The sequence below is a fragment of the Peromyscus californicus genome, unplaced genomic scaffold (genome assembly GCF_007827085.1).
Source record: "Peromyscus californicus insignis strain IS unplaced genomic scaffold, ASM782708v3 Scaffold_19__1_contigs__length_69161282, whole genome shotgun sequence".
Lineage (NCBI taxonomy): Eukaryota > Metazoa > Chordata > Mammalia > Rodentia > Cricetidae > Peromyscus > Peromyscus californicus.
The window spans coordinates 12,209,451-12,235,588 of record NW_026294491.1 but is presented as its reverse complement, the minus strand read 5'-3'; the positions used below and the strand labels follow the sequence as shown (position 1 = coordinate 12,235,588).

Below are 26,138 nucleotides of genomic sequence, written 5' to 3'. Positions count from 1 at the left end.
CTCCTCAGCATGGAAGATCTTATGATAGCAGTTAAATTCAATACTTTAAAATATCAGTGCATTTCTTTTGCAGGGGAAAAACAATTATAATGAGGTTAGAGTTTAAAGGAAAAGATAACATTCGGGTGTGATGTAGAAAGCAGGCTTGGGTGTGTTTCTGTAGTGTCAAGAAAAGGTTCCTGTCCCTCACTGTTAGGTTGGAGACACCCACCAGTCAAGGAGGGGCTTCAGAGCCCCTCTGGTTTCCAAGACACTCAGTGTCCTTGATTCAGGTTGGCTTCTCTTTGATGCAGTGTGCCAGGTAAGATAACTCCATAGAGTTCCATTGACATTACTTCTAAAACTGGATTGGTCTATCTTTTGTGGGTAGATACTTGGAGAGGGTCTGGCTTCTAAATGGCTCTCTAACATTGGTATGTTACAACATGTCTCTAACCTTTGAGCCCTGGTGAAATAACTTCTAGAATTAGGCTGTAAAGACTCCCCTCTTACTGGTTTACATGTGTTATTTGTACCAGAAGTTTTTAAGCGGACTTTATTAATTCTCTTTTATAAGAGAGGAAATTTTTAAATAAAGATTTATAAAGTGATTTGCCCCTGGTAACATAATGCATATGGCAAAGCTAGAGCTTGGACCCAGGTCTCCTGACTTTTCTTTTAAAACACTGTTATTATATTGAGAGAGAGAGAGAGAGAGAGAGAGAGAGAGAGAGAGAGAGAGAGAGAGAGAGAGCGCGCGAGCGAGCACTCGAGCTCATGCATGCACTTACATAGCATAGGGACATGCCACAGGACATGTAAAAGTCAGAGGATAACTTGGGAGTTGGTTCTTTTCTCTACTCAGGTTGTTAGGTTGTGCGATATCTCACCAATTCTATCTTATTTATTTTTACTATCTTTTTAAATTAAAAAAAAATGTTAGACTGAGTCTTGTTATGTAGCTCAGGATGAACTGAAAATCTGTATAGCCTAGCTTGGCAATCTTCATGCCTCATGCTGGAGAGGAATATTGGACTTCATTGGGTCTGAGGCCCAGAGGAGACCTCTTTGGGTACACCACAGATTGTTGCTTTGTCCCATGTAACATTGTCAGCGATTAGGTGAATATCTTAGTTACTTTGCTATTGCTGTGAAGAGACACCATGACCAAGGCAACTTATAAGAAAGCATTTAATTGGGTGCTTGCTTACAGTTTCAGAGGGTGAGTCTTTGACCATCATAGCCAGCATTGTGGTGGTTGGCAGGTGTAGAAGGGGGGAAGAAGGGAGGGAGGGAGAGGGTGGAGAGAGAAGATGAGAGAGAGAGACTGGGTTTGTCTTGGGCTTCACAACTTCTCCAGGAAGGCCACACTTCCTAATCGTTCCCCAAACAGTTCCACCAACTAGGGGCCAAGCACTGAAATATGAATCAGTAGGAGCCGTTCTCATTTAAACAACTACAGTGAATGACATTAAATTATGAGGATGCCTTACATAGATTCCTTACAGTGCTACTTCCTTTTCTTAATTGCAGAAGTAATAATAGCATGCTAGTCAAGGATGAAGAGGTGAGTGAGCAGTGGCTGATCTTTAAGGGGCCCTGGATTTGATTCCCAGCACTTAGGTGGTGTCTCATAACCATCCTTAACTTCAGTTCCAGGGGATCCAACACCCTCTTCTGGCCTCCACAGGCACCAAGCACACAAGTGGTGCACAGACATACATGTAGGCAAATCACCCATACACATACAAAAAACTTTAAAAAGGCATACAGGTATGTTCAGAATGGTGCAGGAACTGAAAGGAATGAGCTGGAAAGTTCCTGGTACTGAGCTGCTGAGGGAAGGGCCCACAAAGGCAAGCTCTCTGGCATTCTCGGACACTGAGTGCAGTGGAGTCAGAACAGTACTTTTGATCGATAGACTTTGAGCTTAGATTAAGGCAGTGTAAAGTTGCAGGGAAGGGGATTCCTATTCCATGTTCTCACTCCTGGCCCTTATGTCCTGTGACTCTGTCCTTCATAGCAGCCCCAGGCTTATCTTTGGGAGATGCAGATTGATTAGAACATGATTTCTTAAAACTGTGTGTTGCTACCTCTGTGTGGGCCTCAGTGCGAGGTTTCTGGATGCACAACAACTACCGTTTTCAGAGTCACATGTGTTTCTAGCATCACTGACCTGTGTTGCATCCTGTGACTTCATTGCAGCCTTGGCTAAATTGAAAAGTTTTGGACTACTTTTGTTGGCAGAGAGATTTCAAGACCACCTAATATTGACTCTGCCCTGTGGTTATTAATGATTACTCTTATGCAGATTTACATTGAGAAAGAGGAAACAGGGCAAAAAGAAAAATATAGAATGTACAGTTTGAGGGGAAAAAGAGCCCAGGAAATTTGATGTTGGAACCAAAGTATGTGCTGAAAAAGAAGGAGAAGCCTGATGTGAAATGGAATAAAGGGAGTGGTGCCCTCAGGACAAGATGCCACCCAGCTAATCCTCTGATTTGTGAAAGGAAAAGGTTTGAGGAATTTCCTCTACCTAAAAAGCAACTACAAAGGAACGCTTATGCAAATGTAGTTCAAGGAGGGGCTAGGTTCCATCCAAAGGAAGTAGTCAGACTTGGCTGCTTCAGCCACATGGTTCTGGCTTTAGAGCCATGAAGGATACAGGAGTAAAGGGGTTGTGGAACTTCCTCCATGGGTAAGGAGAGCTGCAGAGGCTGGGCATGTGTCAGTAGAGTCCCTGCATGGAGGCCCTGAGAGGCCATTTTGTGAAGATGTGAAAGTGAAACCTGGATTGTGTTAGAGACCACAAAATGTTGGAGGTGCAAGAGTCTTGGGACCCATGCCAGGGAAAACTGAATGCTGGGAGTGGAACCGGCCCGAGAGAGGGAAGTGTGCTGTGGTTAGTAAAGCCAGGAGGAAAGAGCCATGTAAGTAAGTAAGCCTTTTGACACTGGACACAGAGCTACAGGATTTGGAGTTTGCCCTGCTGGGTTTCGATATACAACTAGCCCCCACAGATGTAAGGTGAAGGTGTCTTCCGAATGAGTTAGAGCACATTATAAATCAGTAAACTATTACATTTCAATAATGTGAGTTTAAGGATTTTCAACGTTGTTTTCTGTTGTGACATCTGTCTTTCAGATATTTTTATCATGTGGTGAAATTCTTCAGAAATGATTTCTAAAGAGCTGTTTTCCAGTTTTCTTTTCAACGTGGTGCTGTTTCTTCCTACAGGTTTGATTGTAAATGCATCACCAAGAGGCAGCCCAGAATGAAGAAAGCAAACAGGAGTGTTGGCTCAGTGCCTAAGGTGTCTGGGGTAAGCAAACCGCAAACCGTAGAAAAAAGCAAGCCTGAGAACAGCTCTTCAGCACCGGCGGGAGGCAAGCCTGTGAAGCCCGGAACAGCAGCGTCTTTGTCAAAGGTATTAACATAGCAAGATTTGAATGTGCAATGGGTTTTAGGTATGCATTTTAATATGCTGAATTTATTAAAGGAGTATTATTTGGGGTTCACTCTCTACAAGTACGAGGAACACAAGTCTTGGAAGAGATCTTACAGCAAGGTGGCCTTAATTGGTGTTTTGGTCCATCCTTATGAATGAAACTAATAATAGGCTCTGCATGAAAAAAATAACCAAGTGCCTGCTTTATGTAGGGTGTTGTGTGCAGGTGAGCTGGAGGTAGAGTCTGCCTTCAGGGAGCTTGAGGAGGAAAGGATGGTCATCATGAGATGCAAGCAGGAACAACTGAAATGTCAGATGCCCAAGAGACAGACAGTATGGACAGTAGATAATGCTCCTAGTTCAGGAAGGCTTTGAAAAGCACAGGCGAGCTGTGTTAAAGGATGGCTGGGTGTCACGTTCCTGTAACTTACTAACAGTGTTTGTTCCTTCACACACACTCTTATATGAATCTCTTTGTTTGCTTGTTTTTGTTTTTTGAGACAGGGTTTCTCTGTCTGTGTAGCCTTGTAGTTTTTGACTGTCCTGGAACTCTATCTGTAGACTAGGCTGGCGTTGAGCTCAGAGATCCTCCTGCCTCTGCTTCTTCATCAGCTGATCCAATATTAGTCCTAGTTAGCCTTGGGGGTTTTAGTTCAGTAAGAACATAGTTAATTTTCTTTAGACTGTTTTAGAGACTGGATTAAGTTCTTTTTAGTATAGAATTGTAATTGGACCAGAGACTTTGGGGATAGAGATGAGTACATGGCTTCAAAGGACTATGGCCATAATTAAAAGAGAGATTCCAAGTGGACAGCACAGATCAAGGACTTAGTCAGTGACAGGTGACAGCAGGTTTGCTGGTGTTGTTGGATTTGAATCTTTTAGCCCAGGGTGGATTTTGGGAACATAGCAGTTTTCCGAGGGTATTCTCACTCTTAGGGTATTGTGTACTGGTTTGGGCTATCTAGGGATTGCTCCTTGCCAATCTGTCTGTCTGTCTATCTATCTATCTATCTATCTATCTATCTATCTAGTGTACACATGAGTGTGCATTTGTATGTGTACTCTCATGCCACAGTGTGGGAGTGGGAGCCATTCTTCCATCTTTGTGTCACAGGGCTTGAACTCAGGTTGTTAGTCTTGGTGTCCCGCATCTTTACCTGCTGAGTCACAGCCATTGCCCTCCACCCCCTCTTTTTAAAATGTCTTTTTTTGTTGTTGTTGAGTTTATGTTTTAAGACAGGAGCTTGCTATGTAGCCCCATCTGGCCTCAGACTCCCTGCACTCCTCCTGTCTCAGCCCCCCAAGTGCCCAGATGACAAGCATATACCACCGCACCCAACTCCTAGTTCAGTGTTGAATGCCGTTGCATACGGATCCACATGGTCCTCTCCAGCCCTTCCAGTTGAAACATTATTTCCATACTGGCCTGCTTCCTTGCTTTAGTGCTGGGATGTTTGGGGTAGAAACTGATTACTGACTCTAGGAGGGGTTCTGCTAGTCTGACAAGGAGAAACCAAGCCTGGTCTGACCTCTAACAACCCTTTATTCAGGCAGAGGGTTTTAGGTTCTGGATTCACTTATTTTAAAAGCACTTCAGAAGAACAACTTGGGATATCCATGTATGTTCTAAAAGATCTAGTAAGAAATGCTGTTATGTATTTCAAGGTTGTTAAAACTGAACCTGGGCTGATTCAGTGGGCGTGAAGAGCCCTAATTTTTTCCTTACAATATTCTTGATGAGTTGCTAGTTGTCATCCTGTGGCCTGAGGGACAGTGCCAGGAAGGACCTTTGCCCTACTCCCGATAGACTGACACCCTGAAGTGTTTCCTTGGTGGTAGTACTGCCACTCTTTCATGTAAGAGAGATGGCATGTTCTGACCTAACTGGTTGCTTAGTTGCCGGGCCATCTTCAGAGTGGAGTACCTGTGTGACAGGTGACCTGTTATTTATGTGACTGGAAGAACAGGTTGAAGTGTTGTTGTTGGATGATGTGTACCACTGCCTGCCTTCTATGTCCCCTGTGTCAGATTTACTATGGTCTGTGCACTGAGCAGGCATGCCACAGCCGAGGTGTGGGCCTGGAGTTGCTGGGAGTTTGGTCTTGAAGGGTGAGTACTTTTCCACTGTAGAGCAAACCCGTATACTGCTCTCGCCAGCACACACCAGCTGTTCCTCCATTAGGCTTTGTTACAGTAGCAGATTTGTTTAAGTGTGTGTGCATTGTGTTGGGGAGTGTGTGGGTAGATTTGTAGTAGGGAGGGTCAGCTGTCATACTCTGGGGACACTTTGCCTGTACTGGGTCAGCTAGAAAACTGTTGTTGATTAGAAATTGAAGAAGAGACAGGAAAGAAAAAGCTAAAATAAGCAGAAAAAATGAAAACATTAAAGAGCTTTTGAGAGGCTCAGAATTCAACCCCGTGGCAGAGTGCTTGCCTAGCAGGTGTTATGCCCTGGGTTCCATCTCTAGCACTGTATAAAAGAAGGGGGTTGACACCTCTCTGACTTACTCATATTTTGTTTTTCAGAGTTACTGTAGTTCACTGTTCCTCTGGCACAAGCCTCCCACAACCTTCATTCCTGTGACTATAATGGAGCATTGATGAGTAGCAGGATAAATGAAGTGTTTTGTTTTTAGTTATTTAGAGATCATGTGTACATACTTAACCCCATTCATACATTTTTGTCGTTGGTCAATTTTCCCATGACCCCTTTCTCATAGGGTAAGGGTAAAAGCACTTGAACTTTTTTAGTATCTCATTTCAGATGCCAACTCTAGTTAAGAGTCCAGAGGATGATCTTTGTGACTTAGCGCTCCAGCCACTCTAGATGGGAGCTGTGGTGGTAGGAAATGAGTAGTCATCGCTCTCTACAGTGAGATGGATGGAGGGAGGTTATTCTCATACTTGTCAGGGGTTGTGCTGATCTGGTTAGGGCTTCGGCTCTTTGTCAGAGTCAATAGCTAAGCTTCTTTTCCATGCCGAGGTGGTCCCTCAGTGCTGGCACCTTCCACTTTGCATGCTGCTCGGTTATTCATAGTACTTGAAGAAGCAGCAGAGTCCCCTTTGTATTGGGAAATGTTTTTTGTAAAAATCGATGGAGGGAACTAATAAGCTTCAGTCAGAACACAAGTAACTGATAGTACTCTGTAATTATTTTGATCATACTTTCCTGCAATTATTATTTTTGTAGTATAAAAGTTTAGTTAACAGGGTTGTAGCTTTATCATAGGCTGCTTGTACACACATACACACACACACACACACACACACACACACACACACACACACACCCCCATGCACACAGGCACATAAGTAGAGGGGGTGAGTCGGGGGAAGAGAAAGAAAAAGTTAACAGTGTGGCGGTTCCCCTCTGAAATGTACAATTTGGAAAATAATCTTAAAATTTAGGAAAATACATAGACTAGACTTGACCATGAGGTGTATCTAATACTTTGTGAGATTTCACTCTGTATCTGCAATATTTTTGCCAAATTAATTGAATCTTGCATCTGTTGTTAAAGGTTCATTCATAACATGTTCCTTCATCAATTTCATGTTTTGGGATGTTATTGATAGGGAATTATTTATGGGAATGTACATCTATTTATAGAATCATAGCATAATTAGAAGAAATGGAAAAACAGCATTGAACGTACAAGTAGTCTAATGTAAAGGCAAGCTGGAAACTACAGTGTTGTTTTGAACTGGTCATTACATTGTGCAGATGCATTGGCAGATGCTCTCAAAGTATACACTGAGCTTAGTGAATCCTTGTGCAGTGAATGTACCTGCAGCCACCACTCAGAGCAGGAAGCAGCATTCCTGCTTCTCAGCAGCCTCGCTAGCACCTCCTGAGAAGTAACTACTGCCTCAGTGTTCAGCACCAGAAATTCATTTGCCAGTTTTGATTTTTATACAAGCGTAACTACAAACGCTGTTCTTACTATGTGTGTTGGGTGCCTTACCCATATTGTTGTAAACAACAGAACTTTGCTGCTGGTTAATATTCCATGTGATTAATAGACCTTAGTTTACTCACCTAGCAGATTGTTGAATGACTTTCAGACTGTACTGGGAGGTTCTCAAGACCATATTGGTAGGACCATTCTCACAGACATCTTTATGACCCCTGCATCCTCGTTTCTGTTAGCCCTCTAACCAGAGTGTGGCCACTGTGCTGGATTTTAATAGGCTGGTTAAGTTGTTTCTCAAGCGTGCATACCAGTTTGCACTCCTGGGTGCTTAGCGCCACATTGTTACTTCCTTTATTTTAACCATTCAGGGCTGTGTAGGGGGTTGTGTAGGAAGTTAATTTGCATGTGTTGTTTTATGAATGAGATGGAGCACCTTTTGTGTGTGCTTTCTTCCTTGTTTTAGAGACAGTATTCTACTATGTTACTGAGGCTTTGGACTCCTGGTCTCAAAGGCTCACACTACCATGCCTGACTCTACCATGTATTCTTTACTAAGAATCACCACATACTAACTTTTACTATGGTGTTTTAACATTTTCCTGTATATACATGTGCAAGCATATATATATATATATATATATATATATATATATATATATATATATATATATATATATACACATACATATGTGTGTGTGTATATATATATGTGTGTGTGTGTGTGTATATATATATATATATATATGCTTGCGCATGCCTTTAATCCCAGCACTCGGGAGGCAGAGCCAGGTGGATCTCTGTAAGTTTGAGGCCAGCCTGGTCTACAGAGCAAGGTCCAGGACAGGCACCAAAACTACACAGAGAAACCCTGTCTCGAAAAACCAAAAAAAAAAAAAAGGTTTGCTCGTGTTTCGTGTGTGAAAGTGTGTTGCCTGCATGTGTGTCTGTATAGCACACGCATACAGTGCCTGCAGAGGCTGGAAGAAGCGTCAGGTCCCCAGGAACTGGGCTTGCAGAGAACCTCCGTTTAGATCCTTAGACCATTTTAAAAATTGCCATTGTTGGGCCTGGAGAAATGGCTCAGAGGTTAAGAGCACTGGCTGGCTGCTCTTCCAAAGGTTCTGAGTTCAATTCCCAGCACCCACATGGTGGCTCACAACCATCTGTAATGAGATCTGGTGCCCTCTTCTGGCCTGCAGGCATACTGTATACATAATAAATAAATAAAATTTAAAAAAAATATTTAAAAAAATTGCCATTGTTTCCTCGACTCTTTGATTTCTGAGTTCTTTGTCTCTGAGTGTTACTGGGTCTGGGTGTTACTTTGTCTCTGGGTGTTACTGGCAAAGTCTCTCCCACTCACTGGTTCCTTCTTCACTCATGATTGTTTTAGTTTTGTGAGGTCACACTTGTCATTTGTTGACCTGAATTCCTGTACAGATGGGGTCCTCTCAGAGTCCTCTCCTACACCCGGATCTTGTAGACACTGCTGCTGTTTACTCCCAGCAGTTTAAGTGTTTTGGGTTTCACAGTGAGGTCTTTGATCCACTTGGATATAATTTGTGCATGGTAATAGGTACAGATCTAATATCATTTGCCTGTGCACATCCAGTTTTCCTAGCACCATTTGTTGAAGATGTAGTTTTTTATCCAGTGGTTTGGTTTCTCTCTCCCCTCCCTCCCTCCCTCACTTTCTCCCTCCCTCCTTTCCTTCCTTCCTTCCTTCCTGGTGTGTGTGTGTGTGTGTGTGTGTGTGTGTGTGTGTGTGTACATGTGTACAGGTCAGGGGACAACTTGTGGGAGTCAGTTCTTTCCACCATATAGGTTGTGAAGGTTGAGCTCAGGTCTTCGGGCTTGGTGTCAAGTGGGCCATCTCTCGAGCCCGCTATACCACAAAACTGATTGTTTTTTAATAGCTGTGTGACACACTACGTTGTATACCAATGCAGTTTACACTGCCCTTCCCGAAAGAGTGTATTATCACACTTTTTCTGTTTTTGCCAGCCTGGTCGGTATCAAGTATTTCACTATTTGGTTTCTTTTCTTTCCTTTCTCTTCTTCTTCCTTTTTATTTGTTTGTTTGCTTATTCATTTATTTCTTTATTTTAACTGTGATGTGTGGTGGTATTGTGTTCCCCAAAATATTGTGTACCCTAATAAACTTATCTGGGGTCAGAGAACAGAAAAGCTACTAGATACTTAGGATAGGCAGTGGTAGCACACACCTTTAATCCTAGCATGCCAGAGGCAGAAATCCATCTGTTCAAGGATACAGCCAAGCATGGTGACTCACGCCTTTAATCCCAGAAAGCGAGCCTTTAATCCCAGGGAGTGGTGGTAGAAAGCAGAAAGGTATATAAGGCATGAGGACCAGAAACTAGAAGCATTTGGCTGGTTAAGCTTTTAGGTTTTGAGCAGACAGTTCAGCTGAGAGCCATTCGGATATGAGGACACAGAGGCTTCCAGTCTGAGGAAACAAGATCAGCTGAGAAGTTGGCCAGGTGAGGTTAGCTGTGGCTTGTTCTGTCTCTCTGATCTTCCAGCGTTCACCCCAATACCTGGCTCAGGTTTGATTTTATCAATAAGAACTTTGAAGAATCATGCTATAGTGATGAGGGTTTTAAAACTTTTTCTAAACTAAAGTTTTGTCTTAAGATTTTTATTTTTATGTACTTAAGTAGACTGAGTCTTTGTTTCATGATTTCAGAATTTCTGGTTGTAGTTAGAAACTTTATTTTTAATGTGGTATAAAACACTTCAAACTCATATTCTTTTTCTACTTTGTGAATACACAGTTGACCTAGCATGTTTTCTTGTAAAACTTGTGTCTTCTGAATGACTTTTAGAGCCATAAATAAACTATCTTACTATATAGTTTCTTTATAGAATTTTTTGGTTATTAGTATTTTGGTTTTTTGAGACAAGATCTCTCCATGTAGCTCTGGCTGTCCTGGAACTTGCTACATAGACCAGGATGGCCTTGAACTCACAGAGATTCACCTGTCTCTGTCTCCTGAGTACTGGGATTCAAAGTGTGTGCCACCACTCCTGGTTTATTATACTATGATGGTGGTGCTGCGCATATAACCCAGGACCTCACACATGCTGGATAAGAGCTCTCCTGCTGAGCTGCACCCTTGCTTTTGGACTCTTATTTGGCTTCACTGATTTTTTTTTTCTTTTCTGTACTGTGTGATCTGAGTTACAAGTTCAGAGTTTGTGATTTGGTATCCCAGTGTGTGTTTGACTTTGTCATTACCTAAAGGCAAGTTATAACCAGAGAAGCGTGACTAGGATTAATCTCCCTCTTTGCATGACTTAGAGAATATTTTAGCCTGGTCTGCAGAGGGAGTTCTAGGACAGCCAGGGCTACACAGAGAAACTCTGTCTCAGGGGAAGAGAGAGAAGGAAAGAAAAGAATATTTAACATAATGGGGAAGACAAATTAGTTTGAACATAGCTTTTTTAAAAAAGCATATAAAAGATGATTTGAAAATACACTTGTTGGTTAAACGGAGCGCTGCTTGTGGCTAGCTGCCGCCCGCAGCGGCCATGCCGCCAGAGGAGAGTGCTAATCGGAAGAATCAGAGGCCATGGTTACCTTTTTAAAGCTTTAATGGCGGGGCGGGGGGGGGGGGGGGGGGGGGGGGAGGACAGACGGAAGGAAGGAGCAGAAAAGAAAGAGAGGGACACACAGAGGGCCCACCCGCTTTTTAGGCTGGGACACCGTCGCAGGCTGATGACGTAATTAAGGGCAGAATCCTTACAACACTATGTTGCTTTTTTTTTTTTTTTTTTTGGTTTTTCGAGACAGGGTTTCTCTGTGTAGCTTTGCGCCTTTCCTGGGACTCACTTGGTAGCCCAGGCTGGCCTCGAACTCACAGAGATCCGCCTGGCTCTGCCTCCCGAGTGCTGGGATTAAAGGCGTGCGCCACCACCGCCCGGCCTATGTTGCTTTTTTATAACTGCTAATGGATGAAGATTGATGGGATAGGGAACTTGAGATTTAAAGGTATTTTGTACCATAGTTGATGGTTCCTTTTTACTAGCAGACAAGTCTTCATGGTTAATGTCATTTCCCCTATTCTCTTTATCCTATGTATTTTAGATGTCAAACAGTATGACAATCCTTAATTATCCGAGTATAATTTTGTAGATGTTTGAAAAACTGATCCCTTTTCCGTCTATTTTTAGTTTTTAATTTAAAAAATATAGTGTGAGTGTTTTGCTTGAATGTATGTCTGTACCCTTGTATGTCTGGTGCTCACAGAGGCCAGAAGAAGGCATCAGGTCCCCTGGAAGTATAGATGGTTGAGCTACCATGTGGATGCTGGGAGTCAAAGCTGGGTCCTCTGCCAGTACTCTTAACCACCAAGCCATCACTCCAGTCCCCTATTTTACTTTTTATCTTGGTTTTGGGATCAAACCCAGGTCTGTGAGCATGCTAGGTGAGCATTCTATTTCTTAGCCTCATCCCTAAGTCTTCTGAGTCTTAAAATGTTGTTATCTATCTGCACTACTGTAAGACAGCTTTAATAATTGACTGGTGAAGGGCAGGTGAGATGGCTCAGTGATTGAAAGGACATACTGCTTTTTCAGAATATCTAGTGTAGCGGTTTGAATAAGAATGGCCCCCCATTGACTCCCTTGTTTGAATGCTTGGCCCATAGGGAGTGGCACTGTTAGGAAGTGTGGCCTTGTTGGAGGAAGTGTGTCACTGCTGGAGTGGGCTTTGAGGTCTTATATATGCTCAAGCTACGCCCAGTGTGGGACACATTTCACTTCCTGTTGCTTGTGGATCAAGATAAAGAACTCTTAACTCCTTCTCTAGCACCATGTCTGCCTGCATGCCACCATGTCCCGCTAATGACAATGGACTACATCTCTGAAAGTGTAAGCTACCTGAATTAAATGTTTTCCTTTATAAGAGTTGCTGTGGTCATGGTGTCTCTTCACAGCAATAGAAACCCTTGTTAAGACACTTAGGTTTGCAATACCCACCACTCATGTGTGGACTCACAATCATCTGTAACTCCAGGTCCAGGGGATCCAGTGCCCTCTTCTGACCTCTGGGAACAAATCTCAAATGTGCTGTACAGCCATATATGCAGGCAAAATATCCGTACACATTAAATTTATATATACATATATATGTGTGTGTGTGTGTGTGTATAAAATGATGACAACAGACATTTCCATATGGAATCCCTGGTATTGAAAACTAGAAGAAACTTCAGAGTTCACTCATGTATGAACCATTTTTACTTGTAGAAGTGAATTTGTTATGATTATTTTAAGAGCATTGCTTTAGCCAAAGTTAGTAAATCAGTCAGCTAAAGTGTACTTTCACCTTAAGTGGAGAAAAGCTTTGAATTCTTTTATTAAAAAGTATTTTTTCTTGGTCTGGGAGATGTTCAGTGGGTAAAGGCATTTGCTGCTGGGCCTGACCGCTTGTGTTTGATCCCCAGGATCCCACATCGTGGAAGAAGAGAATAGATTCCAATAGATTGATCTCTGACCTCCACCTGTGCTCTGTGCAAGAAGGCACATACATGTATACACATATGTATACACACACTAAATACATAAATACATAATTATTAAAGTAATAACAAGTACTTTTCCTTTTCTACAGTTTTTTAATTCCTGGTGTTTAAAAAAAAGAAGTGAAAATGAGTCTCTCTTAGTCACTTTTCTATTGCTGTGGTAAGACACCATGACTAAGGCAACTTATATTTTAAAAAAACAAGAGTTTATTGGGACATACAGTTTCAGAAGGTTAGAGTCCATGGCCATCATGGTGGGGAGTGGCAGCAGTCGTGATGCAGGAGCAGTAGTTGAGAGCTTAAATCTTGATCCATAAGTGTGAGGCAGAGAGCACCAACTGGGAATAGTTTGGAAACCTCAAAGCCTACCCCCAGTGACACAGCTACTCGAACAAGGCCACACCTTCTAATATTTCCCAGTCTGTCAACTGGGGACCAAGCATTCACATACATGAGCTGCAGGGAGCCTTTCTCACTCCGACCACCACAGGGACTTGTCACTGTTTTTCCTTAAATGATATTTTTAAAGCCATTATCATCACCTATAGTGTGTTTCTTTTAAAAATCCTCATATTTTTAATCATCTTTATAAAGTATGAATGTTACAAAATATACCTTAGTGGTGTGATCATTGGTGTCCCTTGATATCCCGATGAAGTCCCAGTTTTTGTTACACAGATCTTTAAATTTTTTCAGTTTTTTTTGCAAATTTAACACTAGAGGATTAGATAAGCCAAGGTGCATTTCAAAATAGTTTCTTTTAGAATCATGTAAAGTATTGAAGATTTACTTGACTCTTAGTGGCAATTTCTAGAACTTAAAGCAGTCAGTATCAGCTATCCTCATTGTCGCCTGTATAGTTTCATTGAAGTGATCCCTGTTCTTGAGACACCTTCCTGTCTTTGTCTGAATCGGGCACAAGTAGGCACACAGCAGGCATCCATAAAATCTTTTTTCCTGTGCGTGATTTAGTGTCTTAAGAAGACTGTTGTGATTGCCTGTAACTCTAAAGAGACTTTGTGTCTGAGTCTACAGCCCAGTGGTGAGCTGCTTATTTATTAAATGTCAGGAAGTCTTATTAGTATAGTAAAAATCCAGAGCCTTGCTGAGTCTTCACATTAATCTTGCTTTGTTTAGTCAGTGTCTCTTTATTTTCCTTTGCTTCCAGACCAAGAGCAATGATGACCTTTTAGCTGGAATGGCTGGAGGAGTAAATGTGTCTAATGGTGTCAAAGCAAAGAAGAGCACCTGTTCATCCGCAGCGTCTTCAGCACCTGCCCCTGCCATGACCGTTGTGGAGAGCAAATCCAAGATTAGCACAGGTATGGCTGGTACTCAGTCCTGTACTCATCTGCTTTGGCTGTCCAACTCATAATCAGCCCGGCACCTTCATATCCACCCTCCTCCAGGGGGTGGGGGAGAGAGAGAATGAGAGAATGTGTGTGTGTGTAAGAATGTTTTTACTTGTTTATGTGTATATGGTTTCAAGGCTGACCACTTTGTATTGGGTAACCAGTTAGGGGGCTGACCCTGGGAGAGGTTAACTTTCTTTCTCCCAGCAGTCATCGTTTTGCTGGAGTGGGACCCTTTGAGATGATCCCCCCCCCCCCCCCCCCCCCCCCCCCCCCCCCCCCCCCCCCGTTAGCCTGTCTATTTATAATGCTATTATATTATTGTTTGTGCTGTTACTTCTAGAGGAGACAGTCTTATAGGAGACTTCCTGGTACCTGGTTCTTACAGTCTTTTTGCCTCCTCTCCTGTGATGCTCCCTGAGTCCAGATGCAGGAGCTGTGATGTAAATGTATCTGTTGGAGCTGGGTTCCCTACAATTGGTTGATCTTTGCATTGTGTCCAGTTGGGATTTTCTGTAATGGCTTCAATGTTTTGTAGAGAGGCTTTGTTGATAAGGAGTGATGGCCACACTTGTCTGTGGTACAGCGATAAGATTTAGAGTGAAGTAAGGAATTATGCTGGTCTAGCAGAGAGGTGGTAGAAGTCTCTTAGGCCTAGGTAATTCAATAGATTTCTAGTACCAGGCATAATTTCCTCCCCGTTGAGTGGGCCTCAGTCTAACTAGACAGCTGTTGGTTACCACCAACATGTGAGTGCTACTTTATTGCACCTTTAGGATAGCTTGCTTGATGGGTATTGCTGTGGATCGTAGTCACAGCTGGGTGGGACTATTAACTGCTTCCCTCCCTTGGCAGTTTGCATAGTACTTCCTGGTACTATGGCAGCTAGACTGCACGAGACAGATGGCTTTTAGCTTAGACCCAGCTTAAGTCATCCGAGTCCAGTGTACTATGTGTGTGATTTCTTCAGCAGTAGGGGCTTACCCTTAACCTCTGATCGGAAACCAAGAACAACAGCCGTAGCCTGTATAGTTTTGGGAATCACTTAGACTACCCTGACCAACCACTCAAAAGGATGTTTCTTATTTCTGCTACTGGGGTTTTTGTTAGTCTGTGGTTCTTATGGGGAACATTGTCAGCCCAAGTGGCATTTAAGACACACACACACACACACACACACACACACATACACACAACACACTTAAGTGTGTCTTATATAATTTTAGGTGAATATTAAATACGATTACTTAAGGCTTTATCAATCTTAGTATTATTTGTCCCTCTTCCCTTCTATTTAGCTGTTTGTTTTTAGACTAATAATATTAATCTAATGATTTATATTATAATAAAACTAATCTAATAAATAAAGTTAATAAATGAACTTAGAAAATCTTACAGTCTAAGGAGGAATATTACCATATTTTACTTCTTATAGTTACAGGAAAAAAACCCTTCAAAACCAACAGTGAATATAAGATCATGTGGTGAAACCCCTAATTTGTGCAATTAATATGTACTAATAAGTAATTATAAAACATGAAAATGGCCGGGCGGTGGTGGCGCACGCCTTTAATCCCAGCACTCGGGAGGCAGAGGCAGGCGGATCTCTGTGAGTTCGAGGCCAGCCTGGTCTCCAAAGTGAGTTCCAGGAAAGGCGCAAAGCTACACAGAGAAACCCTGTCTCGAAAAACCAAAAAAAAAAAAAAAAAAAAACATGAAAATGTCACATATGATAAGGCATATGAAAGAAAAGCCAATTGGCCACTAGTATAGCGGCCCCTCTTTAGTCATCAGGTAGCCCTCAGCCCCTTTGTTTGTGTTAGACTTTCCTAGCCCAGGTTCCGACTGTCCCCTTACCCATTTGAACTTCTGCAATTTCTTCTTACATTCCAGATCACGCCCCACTGTTCATTTTAATGGTGGTGTGGTATGATTAACAAGAGGGAATGATTCCATCCTTACTTTCTATAAGCATTATTTTATTTGATCCTCACTGTGGCTTTTGAAGTACAGACTCTGTTTTCTTCATTGTAGATAGGAGATAACCATACTGAAGCTCAGCTTAATAGTCTTGCCCAAGGCCATCCTTTCGTTTACTTGATAGATGTTTCTTGGGAACTCGTGCTGTACCAGGCTGTATAAGATACAGACCTGCTAGTGAAGCGAGGTTTGAACCTTCAGTGTCTTTCTCCCAAGCTGGAGGTCAACACATTTAATGTCCTGCTCATAGGGCAAGCAGGTTGAGATGAAATACTCTGTTGCCACCTCCTCTTTGTGACTGCTAGAGCTGAGCAGGGGGACATTCCAGTGTGCACATGTGGTTTCCTGTTGATGGTTACACCTGACCTCAGGATTCATTTATTACCTCCTAGGATTAGGTACTCTAGTTCAGATTGGTATGTCTGTTAGTCTCCTAGTACACCGTAATACAATACCACAGACTGAGTGATTTACACAACAGACATTTATTTTATTATAATGTGGTCTATAAATCAAAGTATTGGCATTATGGCTTCTCCTGAGGCCTCCTTGGCTATTTGGCTGCTTTCTCACTGTGTCCCCACAATGTGTCCCTCTGCTTCTGTCCTAATCGCCTCTTTTTGTAGACACAAATCACACTGGATAAGGGCCACTCTAACAGTTTGTCTTAGTCAGTGTTCTATTGCTGTGAAGAGATACCATGACCATGACAACTCTTAAAAGAAATCATTTAAATTGGGACTTGCTTACAGTTTCAGTGGTTTAGTCCATGCAGGGAGGGGAGCATGGCGGCGTGCAGGCAAACATGGTGCTGGAGCAATAGCTGAGAGGTCTACATCTAGATCTGCAGGCAATAGAAAGAGACACTGGGCCAAACTTGGGTTTTTGAAACCTCAGAGCCCTCCCCTAGTGACACACTTTCTTCAACAAGGTCACATTTCCTCTAACAAGACCACACCTCCTAATCCTTCCAAATAGTGCCACTCCCTAAGCATTTAAATATTTGAACCTTTGGGGGCCGCCATTATTCAAACCAGACACAGCTCTGTCTGAATTTAATTGACTGATTGAATTACCCTGTCTATAGATATAGTCACATTCTAGGGAGCAGGCATGGCTTTAACATACACGGTTCTGGGGGCATGGTTCAACCCAAGCAGCATCCTTACTCTTTAGTTCATTGGCTGTCTTGTGATTTTACTGCTTTAGTGGAAGTAGCTTGGATGGCAGGCCTGTACACCCCCAGGCCCAAACAATCAGTGCATTTTTAAAGAACTACCATTTTCTGTAGTGGACAGCAAGGCTATAGAGGTGGTGTAGGAAGAAGATGGTTACTTGTGTGGGGGCTGCTGGTGTGTTCTGAAGCATCTCTGCAACTGTAAAGGAATGAAGATACCATTTACCTCAAAGTTTTGATGAGTCTTCTATAAATTAATGCCTGTAAATTTCTTCCTCTCCCTGCGTTGTGGTTCTAATGGTTGAACCCAGAGCCTTGCACATGCTACACAAATACTCTGCTTTCCTCTTGACCTACTCTGAGATTTTACTGTGTGTACATGGAATAAACCTAAAAGTTCTAGTTCCACTTAGAACTTTTGTTACTATTTATGTGGCATTTTGTGATTGGAAGCTTGTTTGCATTTCCTTTAGTTGTCATTTTTCTGTGTCTTGTAGGTTGCCTAGACTGGGTGTATTCTGAGGCTGGCTTTCCCTTCATGCTGCTCTGTGATCTCCCTTCACTCTGTTTCCTGTAGTTAATCACCTGACTGGTTGATCTTAGAGCCCATCCTAACTGAGCTTGCCCTAGAATATTACGTTCCAACCAGTATTCTGGCCCTGTTATATCTTTATAACAGCTTTATTGAGATATAGTTCATAGTCCATGAAATTTATCCTTCTAATGTATAAAATTGGATGTATAAAAAGGAGATTGACTTTGAAGATGACCAATTGCAGGTCTCTGTCAGTGTAGCCGCCCCGCTTTCATTTCAGTAGTTCTGGGCTCTGAACACATGCATTTTTGCTGCTAATAATTTTTTCTTAAATTCTTTGTTTTGAACATGTAGGCACCAGTTCCTCAGCCAAACGGAGTACTTCAGCCGGAAATAAAGAATCCAGTTCTACTAGAGAAAGACTACGTGAACGCACACGGCTAAACCAGAGCAAAAAACTGCCTTCTGTGAGCCAGGGCGCTAACGATGTGGCACTGGCCAAACGCTCTCGCAGTCGCACCGCTACAGAGTGTGACATCCGAATGAGCAAGTCTAAGTCGGACAATCAGATCAGCGACAAAGCTGCTTTGGAAGCCAAGGTGAAAGATCTCCTCACATTGGCCAAAACCAAGGATGTAGAAATTTTACATTTGAGAAACGAACTCCGAGACATGCGTGCTCAGCTGGGCATTAACGAGGAGCCTTCTGAAGGGGATGAACAGTCTGAAGAGAAGGAAACCATGATCGCTCACCAGCCAACTGACGTGGAGTCTACTTTGCTGCAGCTGCAGGAACAGAACACAGCCATCCGCGAGGAGCTCAACCAGCTGAAGAATGAGAACAGAATGCTCAAGGACAGGTTGAATGCACTGGGCTTTTCCCTAGAGCAGAGGCTGGACAACTCTGAAAAACTGTTTGGCTATCAGTCCCTGAGCCCAGAGATCACCGCTGGTAACCAGAGTGATGGAGGAGGAACTCTGACATCTTCAGTAGAAGGTTCTGCCCCTGGGTCAGTGGAAGATCTCCTGAGTCAGGATGAAAATACGCTCATGGACCATCAGCACAGTAACTCTATGGACAACCTAGACAGTGAGTGCAGCGAGGTCTACCAGCCCCTCACGTCAAGTGATGATGCTCTGGATGCCCCCTCATCTTCAGAGTCGGAGGGCATCCCGAGCATAGAGCGCTCTCGGAAGGGGAGCAGTGGGAATGCGAGCGAGGTCTCCGTGGCTTGCCTGACAGAACGGATTCACCAAATGGAAGAGAACCAGCACAGTACCAGCGAGGAGCTTCAGGCAACTCTGCAAGAGTTGGCCGACCTCCAGCAGATTACCCAAGAACTCAACAGTGAGAACGAAAGGCTGGGAGAGGAGAAGGTCATTCTGATGGAGTCACTGTGTCAGCAGAGTGATAAGCTGGAACACTTTGGCCGACAGATTGAGTACTTCCGTTCCCTTCTAGATGAGCATCACATTTCTTATGTCATAGATGAAGACGTAAAGAGTGGGCGCTACATGGAACTGGAGCAGCGTTACATGGATTTGGCTGAGAATGCCCGTTTTGAGCGAGAGCAGCTTCTAGGTGTCCAGCAGCATTTAAGCAACACTCTGAAGATGGCGGAGCAAGACAACAAGGAAGCCCAGGAAATGATAGGTGCGCTCAAAGAGCGCAGCCACCACATGGAGCGGATTATTGAGTCTGAGCAGAAGGGCAAGGCGGCCCTGGCAGCCACACTGGAGGAGTACAAAGCTACTGTGGCCAGTGACCAGATAGAGATGAATCGCCTGAAGGCCCAGCTGGAGAACGAAAAGCAGAAAGTGGCCGAGCTGTACTCCATCCATAACTCTGGAGACAAATCTGATATCCAGGACCTCCTGGAGAGCGTTAGGTTGGACAAGGAAAAGGCAGAGACTTTGGCCAGCAGCCTGCAGGAAGATCTGGCTCATACCCGGAATGATGCCAATCGGTTACAGGACACCATTGCTAAGGTATTACCCAAGCAAAGATGTTCTCATTTAGCGTCACACAGCTGCCATATATAGCATGCTTGTTGAAAAACAGAAGTGCTTGCTTAATGCGCCATTGCCTTTTATTTACAGTCATTCTTAAGTTTTCAAATATGCTACCTTAAATAGAGTAAAAGTTCTCTTATAATATTACCATTTTCCTCCCAGATGGTCTATAGCTAAAATGAATTCATGCCTCCTTCTGGGCAGTAGAGAACTTTATATCCACATCTTTAATACACTGGGGCACAGGCTAGATGCTGAGTCAGGATGTCCGTTTTCAGGGCTTGGTGATGTCTGCTGCTTTTTGTCTTGCTGTAGTTGTAGATTTTTCAGATAGCATTTTCTTGTGAGTTAGTTCTAGTTTTAGAGTACAGCTGCTCCTATTTCTTGAAGATGTAGGAATTACTGCTGGCAGAGAGAGCTTAGAGATGATTCTTCTAGTCTCTCATTTTACAGGTGTTCAGTGTAATAGTTCTGCCTTAGTTAGGGTTTCTGTTGCTGTGAAGAAGCACCAGGCCCATGGCAACTCTTATAAAGGAAAACATATAATTGAGGTGGTAGCTTACAGTTCAGAGCTTGAGTCCACGATCATCATGGTGGGAGATGGCGGCATGCAGGCAGACATGGTGCTGGAGAGGTAGCCAAGAGTGCTACATTTTCAGGCAACAGGACGTGAACTGAACATCTGGCGATATCCTGAGCATAGGAGACCTCAAAGCACACCTCCACAGTGGCGCATTTCCTCCAACAAGGCCACACCTCCTAACAGTGCCACTCCCTTTTGGGGCCATTTTCTTTCAGACCACCAGAAATAGTGAAGATTCACTCGTCTGAGTTAGGTTCCTGGTGTTCTGATCAGGGTTCTTTATGAAATGAGTGTTTTTGTACAAGATATCTATTCTGTCCCACAGTTTGTTTCTTTTTTAATGTGTATGTGTGCTTGTGTTAATTTATGGCACGTGTGTATGTGCCCACAGAGGCCAGAGGAGGGTGCTGGATCCCTTGAAGCTGGACTTACAAGCTGTTGGGACTCCTGACGTGGGTGCTGGAAGCTGAACTAGAATTGTCTAGAAGAGCAGAGAATGCTCTTGATTGCTGAGATCTCCCCTGCCCAAGTGCCATGAGTTTTAAAGAGAGAAGTTTTAGGCGGGTGGTGGTGGCACTCGCCTTTAATCCCAGCACTTGGAAGGCAGAGCCAGGCAGATCTCTGTGAGTTCAAGGTCAGCCTGATCTACAGAGCAAGATCCAGGACAGGCACCAAAACTACACAGTGAAACTCTGTCTTGAAAAACCAGAGAGAGAGAGAGAGAGAGAGAGAGAGAGAGAGAGAGAGAGAGAGAGAAGAGAAGTTTTAGTGTATCTTTAGTTAAAACTTGAATAACTCATATTTTAACTATTTTCTTGATGCCTTTTTAAAAAATCATTTCCCATTTGTTTCAGAGGTGGGAGGGGATAGAATATGTGCATGTTGCTGGGGGGCATCAGTCAGGACAACTTGTGGGAGTTGGTTTTCTCCTTCTCACATGTGAGTGCCAAGGATTGGACTCAGGTCATGAATTTTGGTAGCAAGTACCCTTACCTCCTGAGCCATCTTGCCAGTCTGTTTGTTAGTGATCACTTTTAGAGATACAATTCAAGAGATACATGTTGAGGGGCACTATGAACTAATACTTTGATAAAGACTATTAGAAATGAAAAATTTATGTTTTATTTATTTTTTGTATGTGTGTGTCTATGTAACTAGGCTGTGAGTCATGTGAGGATGATAACTTATTGGAATGTGTTTTCTTCCTCCACCATGTGGGTCTGGGGATTGAACTCAGGTCTTCAGGCTGAGCAGTACTCTACCAACCGAGCCGTCTTGCTAGTCTTAATTTTTTTTAATGGTTTCATATTTAATTTGAGTTCTTTTTTTCCTGTCATAAGTACTGTATTTTTTTTAATGGTAGGAGAACATGTTGATCATTCATCAAATGCACACTTTATACCGAAACCGGAAAAGAGAGAAAATGTCCCCAAAATGCTTCATAAATAATGTGGTTAAGTTCAGTAATACATCAGTGTTATTTCGGTCAGTGATTTAGCGGGGTTGTGCTTAGACATATCACATGATAATCTTGCTGTAGTGCTGCTCCTCATGTTGTGTTTAGCCAGGTTTTCAGTCTGTCCGTAGCTGCTCACACTTAGCTTCCATGTCAAACAGTAAATACTTTAGTTGTAGAGGTTATCTCGAGCTGTCATCGTTCCTTCAGGTAGAAGATGAGTACCGGGCTTTCCAGGAAGAAGCCAAGAAGCAGATTGAAGACTTGAATCTGACGTTGGAAAAAGTGAGGTCAGAGCTGGAGGAAAAGGAGACAGAAAGGAGTGACATGAAGGAAACTATCTTTGAACTTGAAGATGAAGTAGAGCAACATCGAGCTGTGAAGCTTCACGACAACCTCATCATTTCTGATTTAGAGAGTGAGTAACGAAGGACTTTCCGTTCCCTTCTGTTCAACCCTTTGCACGCTCGTGTTCAGTGGTGAAAATAGTAATCTGACTGGCACACAGTCTGGACACAGTAGCACAGCTGACTTACAGAAATACATTTGACAGAAGTGTGCTTCCCACGTTGGGAAAACTTTGAGTCTCTATGGTTTGTTCTCAGATGTTCAGTAGAAGCATCACTTGAAGACTGCATCTAATTTAAGCAAAATCACTTACGTGAAAAGCCAATGGAGTCAGTTATTTTCTAGACCATAAGAAAAGCCATTTATTTACTTTCAGTGATTGCAAGTGTACAGAATTTAAAAAAAGAAAGAAAGAAAGAAAATATGAATCCTGTAGCACCCTAATCATGGAGCACTGGTTTTTGTTTTTGTTTTTAAATTTATTTGACTTTTCTGATTACTCTGAAGATCTTGTATTATGGTAGAATAAAACCTCCGTTTTCAAGTTTCATTGTACTTTGCATGATAGATTTTTAAACTTGATTGTGAAGTTATTTTGGATTTGTAAGAAAGTTGAGAAATCAGATTTTCATATGAACCTAATCTGTTATCTTATAAATTGTTTATTAGTTACAAATGAGGAAAAAGGAAAACAACTGCTTAGGCAGTGTGGAAAGTTGAGCAGTACTTTGGGTTTTCCTATGGTGATGGAGGCCCATAGATCCGAGGCTTAGCACACGTGAGATACATTCTGACTGAGGCAAATACTGACCTTAGAGAAAAATCAGACACACAAGATGATGTGTGTCTAATAGTGGAAGTGTGGAGGTTGCTGCAGCCCTAGAAACATTAGTACTGTGAAAGAGAAAGGCTGTGGAAATGTCCCAGACGAAAAAAGATTCAGGAGACATGATAATTAGGGGTAATGCCCATGTCTAGACAGGTTCATTACTACAGGGGAAAATGATATAAAGGCACTAATCAAAAATTGAGTTGTGCCTAAGAGATTAAAGATATGTTAATAATACATTTAGGAAGTTGATAATTACACTATGTTTACATAAAATATCCCTGTTGTTAGAAACCACACACTGAGTTTTCCAGGTGAAGGGCTGTGATTACTATACCCTCGAGGAGTTCTGGGAAAAATTAGGTTGATGGGTAGATAGAGAAACGAGGGACAGCGGTTGATAGAACAAATGAGCACACTGCTGACACCAGGGAGGGCCGTCGGAGTCCATGAACCCATGTACTGTCTGCTACTTCTTGTGAGTTTAAATGATTTCAAACAGTACGTTTCAAACACTCTTGTCTGGAGCTGTCATCTAGATCCATATGTTATTAACAAGTCTTACATTGTGTTACTCCTGCCCGCTTTTGTGACGCTGGAGATGCAGCTCAGGAACTTGTCCATGTGAATGTGACTTTTGTACCACTGAACTACATCCTCTCATTTGTACATTTTCTTTTATATTGCAGGGCTGCAGGGAATGGGGTAGCTTTTTCTGATGCATTAAAGTCTTTAAATTATTGGGCGTATGCAATATTCCTTTGGACACTGTCAGTTTATAATTCCTTGACAGTGTTGATTAGCAAATACAGCATTGGGCCTATCGATAGGTTGGTGGGGACATTTGAGATACTGTCAAAGAAGAACAGGTCATTTGTGGGAAATTGTCAGAGATTCTGAGCTCTGGTTAGCCAGACCCTGAATCTGTTTATTGACCAAGGTTTTGTTAAAACATTCTGAGGCTTTTCTATTGAAATAGCCAATGATGAGACTGAATCTTTTTGAGATGATGTTGTGACTGTATACTGGCTGGTTTTGTGTGTCAGTTTAACACAAACTAGAGTCACAATTGAGGCTCCACGAGATCCAGCTGTAGGACATTCTCTCAATTTGTGATCAATGGGGAGGGCCCAGCTCATTGTGGGCAGTGCCATCCCTGGGCTTGTGACCCTGGGTTCTGTAAGAAAGCAGGTTGAGTAAGCCAGAGGAAGCAAGCCAGTATCACCCCTCCATGGCCTCTGCCTCAGCTCCTGCCTCCAGGTTCCTGCTCTGCTTCAGTGCCTGTCCTGATTTCCTTCAGTGATGGACTGTGATCTGGAAGTCTAAGCCAAATAAATATTTTATCCTTCTAGCTTGTTCTTTGGTCATGGCATTTTGCTGCAGTAATAGAAACCCTAACTAAGACAGGCTGCCATGAACTTTCTCACCTACAACTTAGAAACCCTTCAGCATGATCTTAGTGACATGTCTGTGACTCAGTGCTCAGTAGTGATTGATTAGAGTGCTAAGCCGTCCTCAGCTACTGCAGTCAGATCTGTCACAGAACCAAAAAAAAAAAAAAAGTCAAAGGACTTTGAAGCATTTATTTTTTGTTTTTTAAAAAAAGATTCATTTTTACTTTCTAAACTGTGTATGTGTTTGCATGTCTGTGTGTGGGTCTATGCATATGTGAGGCCAGTGTCCAGGAGTCCAGAGGAGGATGTCAGAGCCCTGGAGCTCTGATCCAGGTGCTTGTGAGCGGTCTGACATGTACCGGTGCTGGGACTGAACCAGGTCCTCTGGAAGAACAGCCAGTAATCTGAACCACTGAGCCATCTCATCAACCCTAGATTAAGTTTGTATGTTGTATTTGAGAGAATTTATTTAATTCTGCTTCTTTCTTATTACATATGTTCAAGTTTTTATTAGCATATATTAATTTTACATAAGAACATTGCTTTTTGATATTTTATGTGTATATAATATATTGTGATCATATTCATCTCTTTACTCCACTGTCTGTCTCCTGCTGATCTCGTCCTCTCCAGCTAATGTGTGAGCCAGTGAGTGTCATTAGGGTTTCTTACAGGAATGTGGGTGGATTTTTTTAAAATCAGTGTTATTTATAGCCACATAAGCAAGCCACTAGTGGTTACACTGCTGTGTGCACCCCCAAACAGTAGGTGCTTATAAATCCTCAGAGGGGCGGGTAATTTTGCTTCTTGCATGTAAGAAGTTTTTAAGTTTTCCCGATTAATTTGGGGACCCTGTCCGTTTAGTAAGCCGGTGCTACCCTTTTTCTCAGGCAGTCCTTTGGGCTTTGAACATGGGAAGAGTGACATCTTGTGGTAACTGGAGCATTAGCTAGAAAAATGTTAGATGATGATTTGGGTGGCAAAGCTTTACAGATCATTCATTTTCAACATGTGGAATTTAACTAGAAAATGACTAAAACTCCTGAGTAATTAAAAAAAAAATCCATACAGCTTCTTCCCCAACTTTTCAAGATGAAAAGTTCAAATCTGTGTCAATTAGAAGAGTGCTTATTACTTACTCAGTGCTCACATCTGACAGTCATTGCCGCTTTCCATTGCTTGACTCTGTGTGTGTGTGTGTGTGTGTGTGTGTGTGTGTGTGTGTGTGTGTTGAACTACGTAGTCAGTTCCACCCTGTGACGTTTAACTCTTAAATATGTCTGCGTGGGACTCTAAGAGAAGAAAGCGTTCCTGGGCACGTCTACTAAAGGCATTCTTACTTTCCTACTGTCATCGACTGGTAACCTGCAGTTAGGTTTTTTCACTTGGCATCAAAAGGTATCTTGATAGCTTTATTTACTCCCAGCTTCTAGTAATTTTTAAAATAATACTACAGAGTCATCCCAGGACCTCATGAATGTTAGGCAAGCTTTATGTATTCATGTATTTGGGATTTTATTTGTCTTAGACCAACTGCAAACTCCTGACATTTCTGTCTCTGAGTTTCCACAGTTATAAGATT

General features: G+C 42.6%; 1 protein-coding gene across 1 annotated transcript in view; it reads left to right on the top strand.

The window, feature by feature from the left end:
- The window catches only part of Specc1l (sperm antigen with calponin homology and coiled-coil domains 1 like), a 112,648-nt gene that overhangs the window by 17,397 nt on the left and 69,113 nt on the right, over nucleotides 1-26,138 (top strand). The window contains exons 2-5 of the mRNA XM_052744695.1: nucleotides 3,217-3,406; nucleotides 14,059-14,212; nucleotides 18,289-19,922; nucleotides 22,196-22,403. Of these exons, the coding sequence (XP_052600655.1) occupies nucleotides 3,254-3,406; nucleotides 14,059-14,212; nucleotides 18,289-19,922; nucleotides 22,196-22,403 (2,149 nt within the window). The 5' untranslated portion in view covers nucleotides 3,217-3,253. The remainder of the gene's footprint in view (nucleotides 1-3,216; nucleotides 3,407-14,058; nucleotides 14,213-18,288; nucleotides 19,923-22,195; nucleotides 22,404-26,138) is intronic.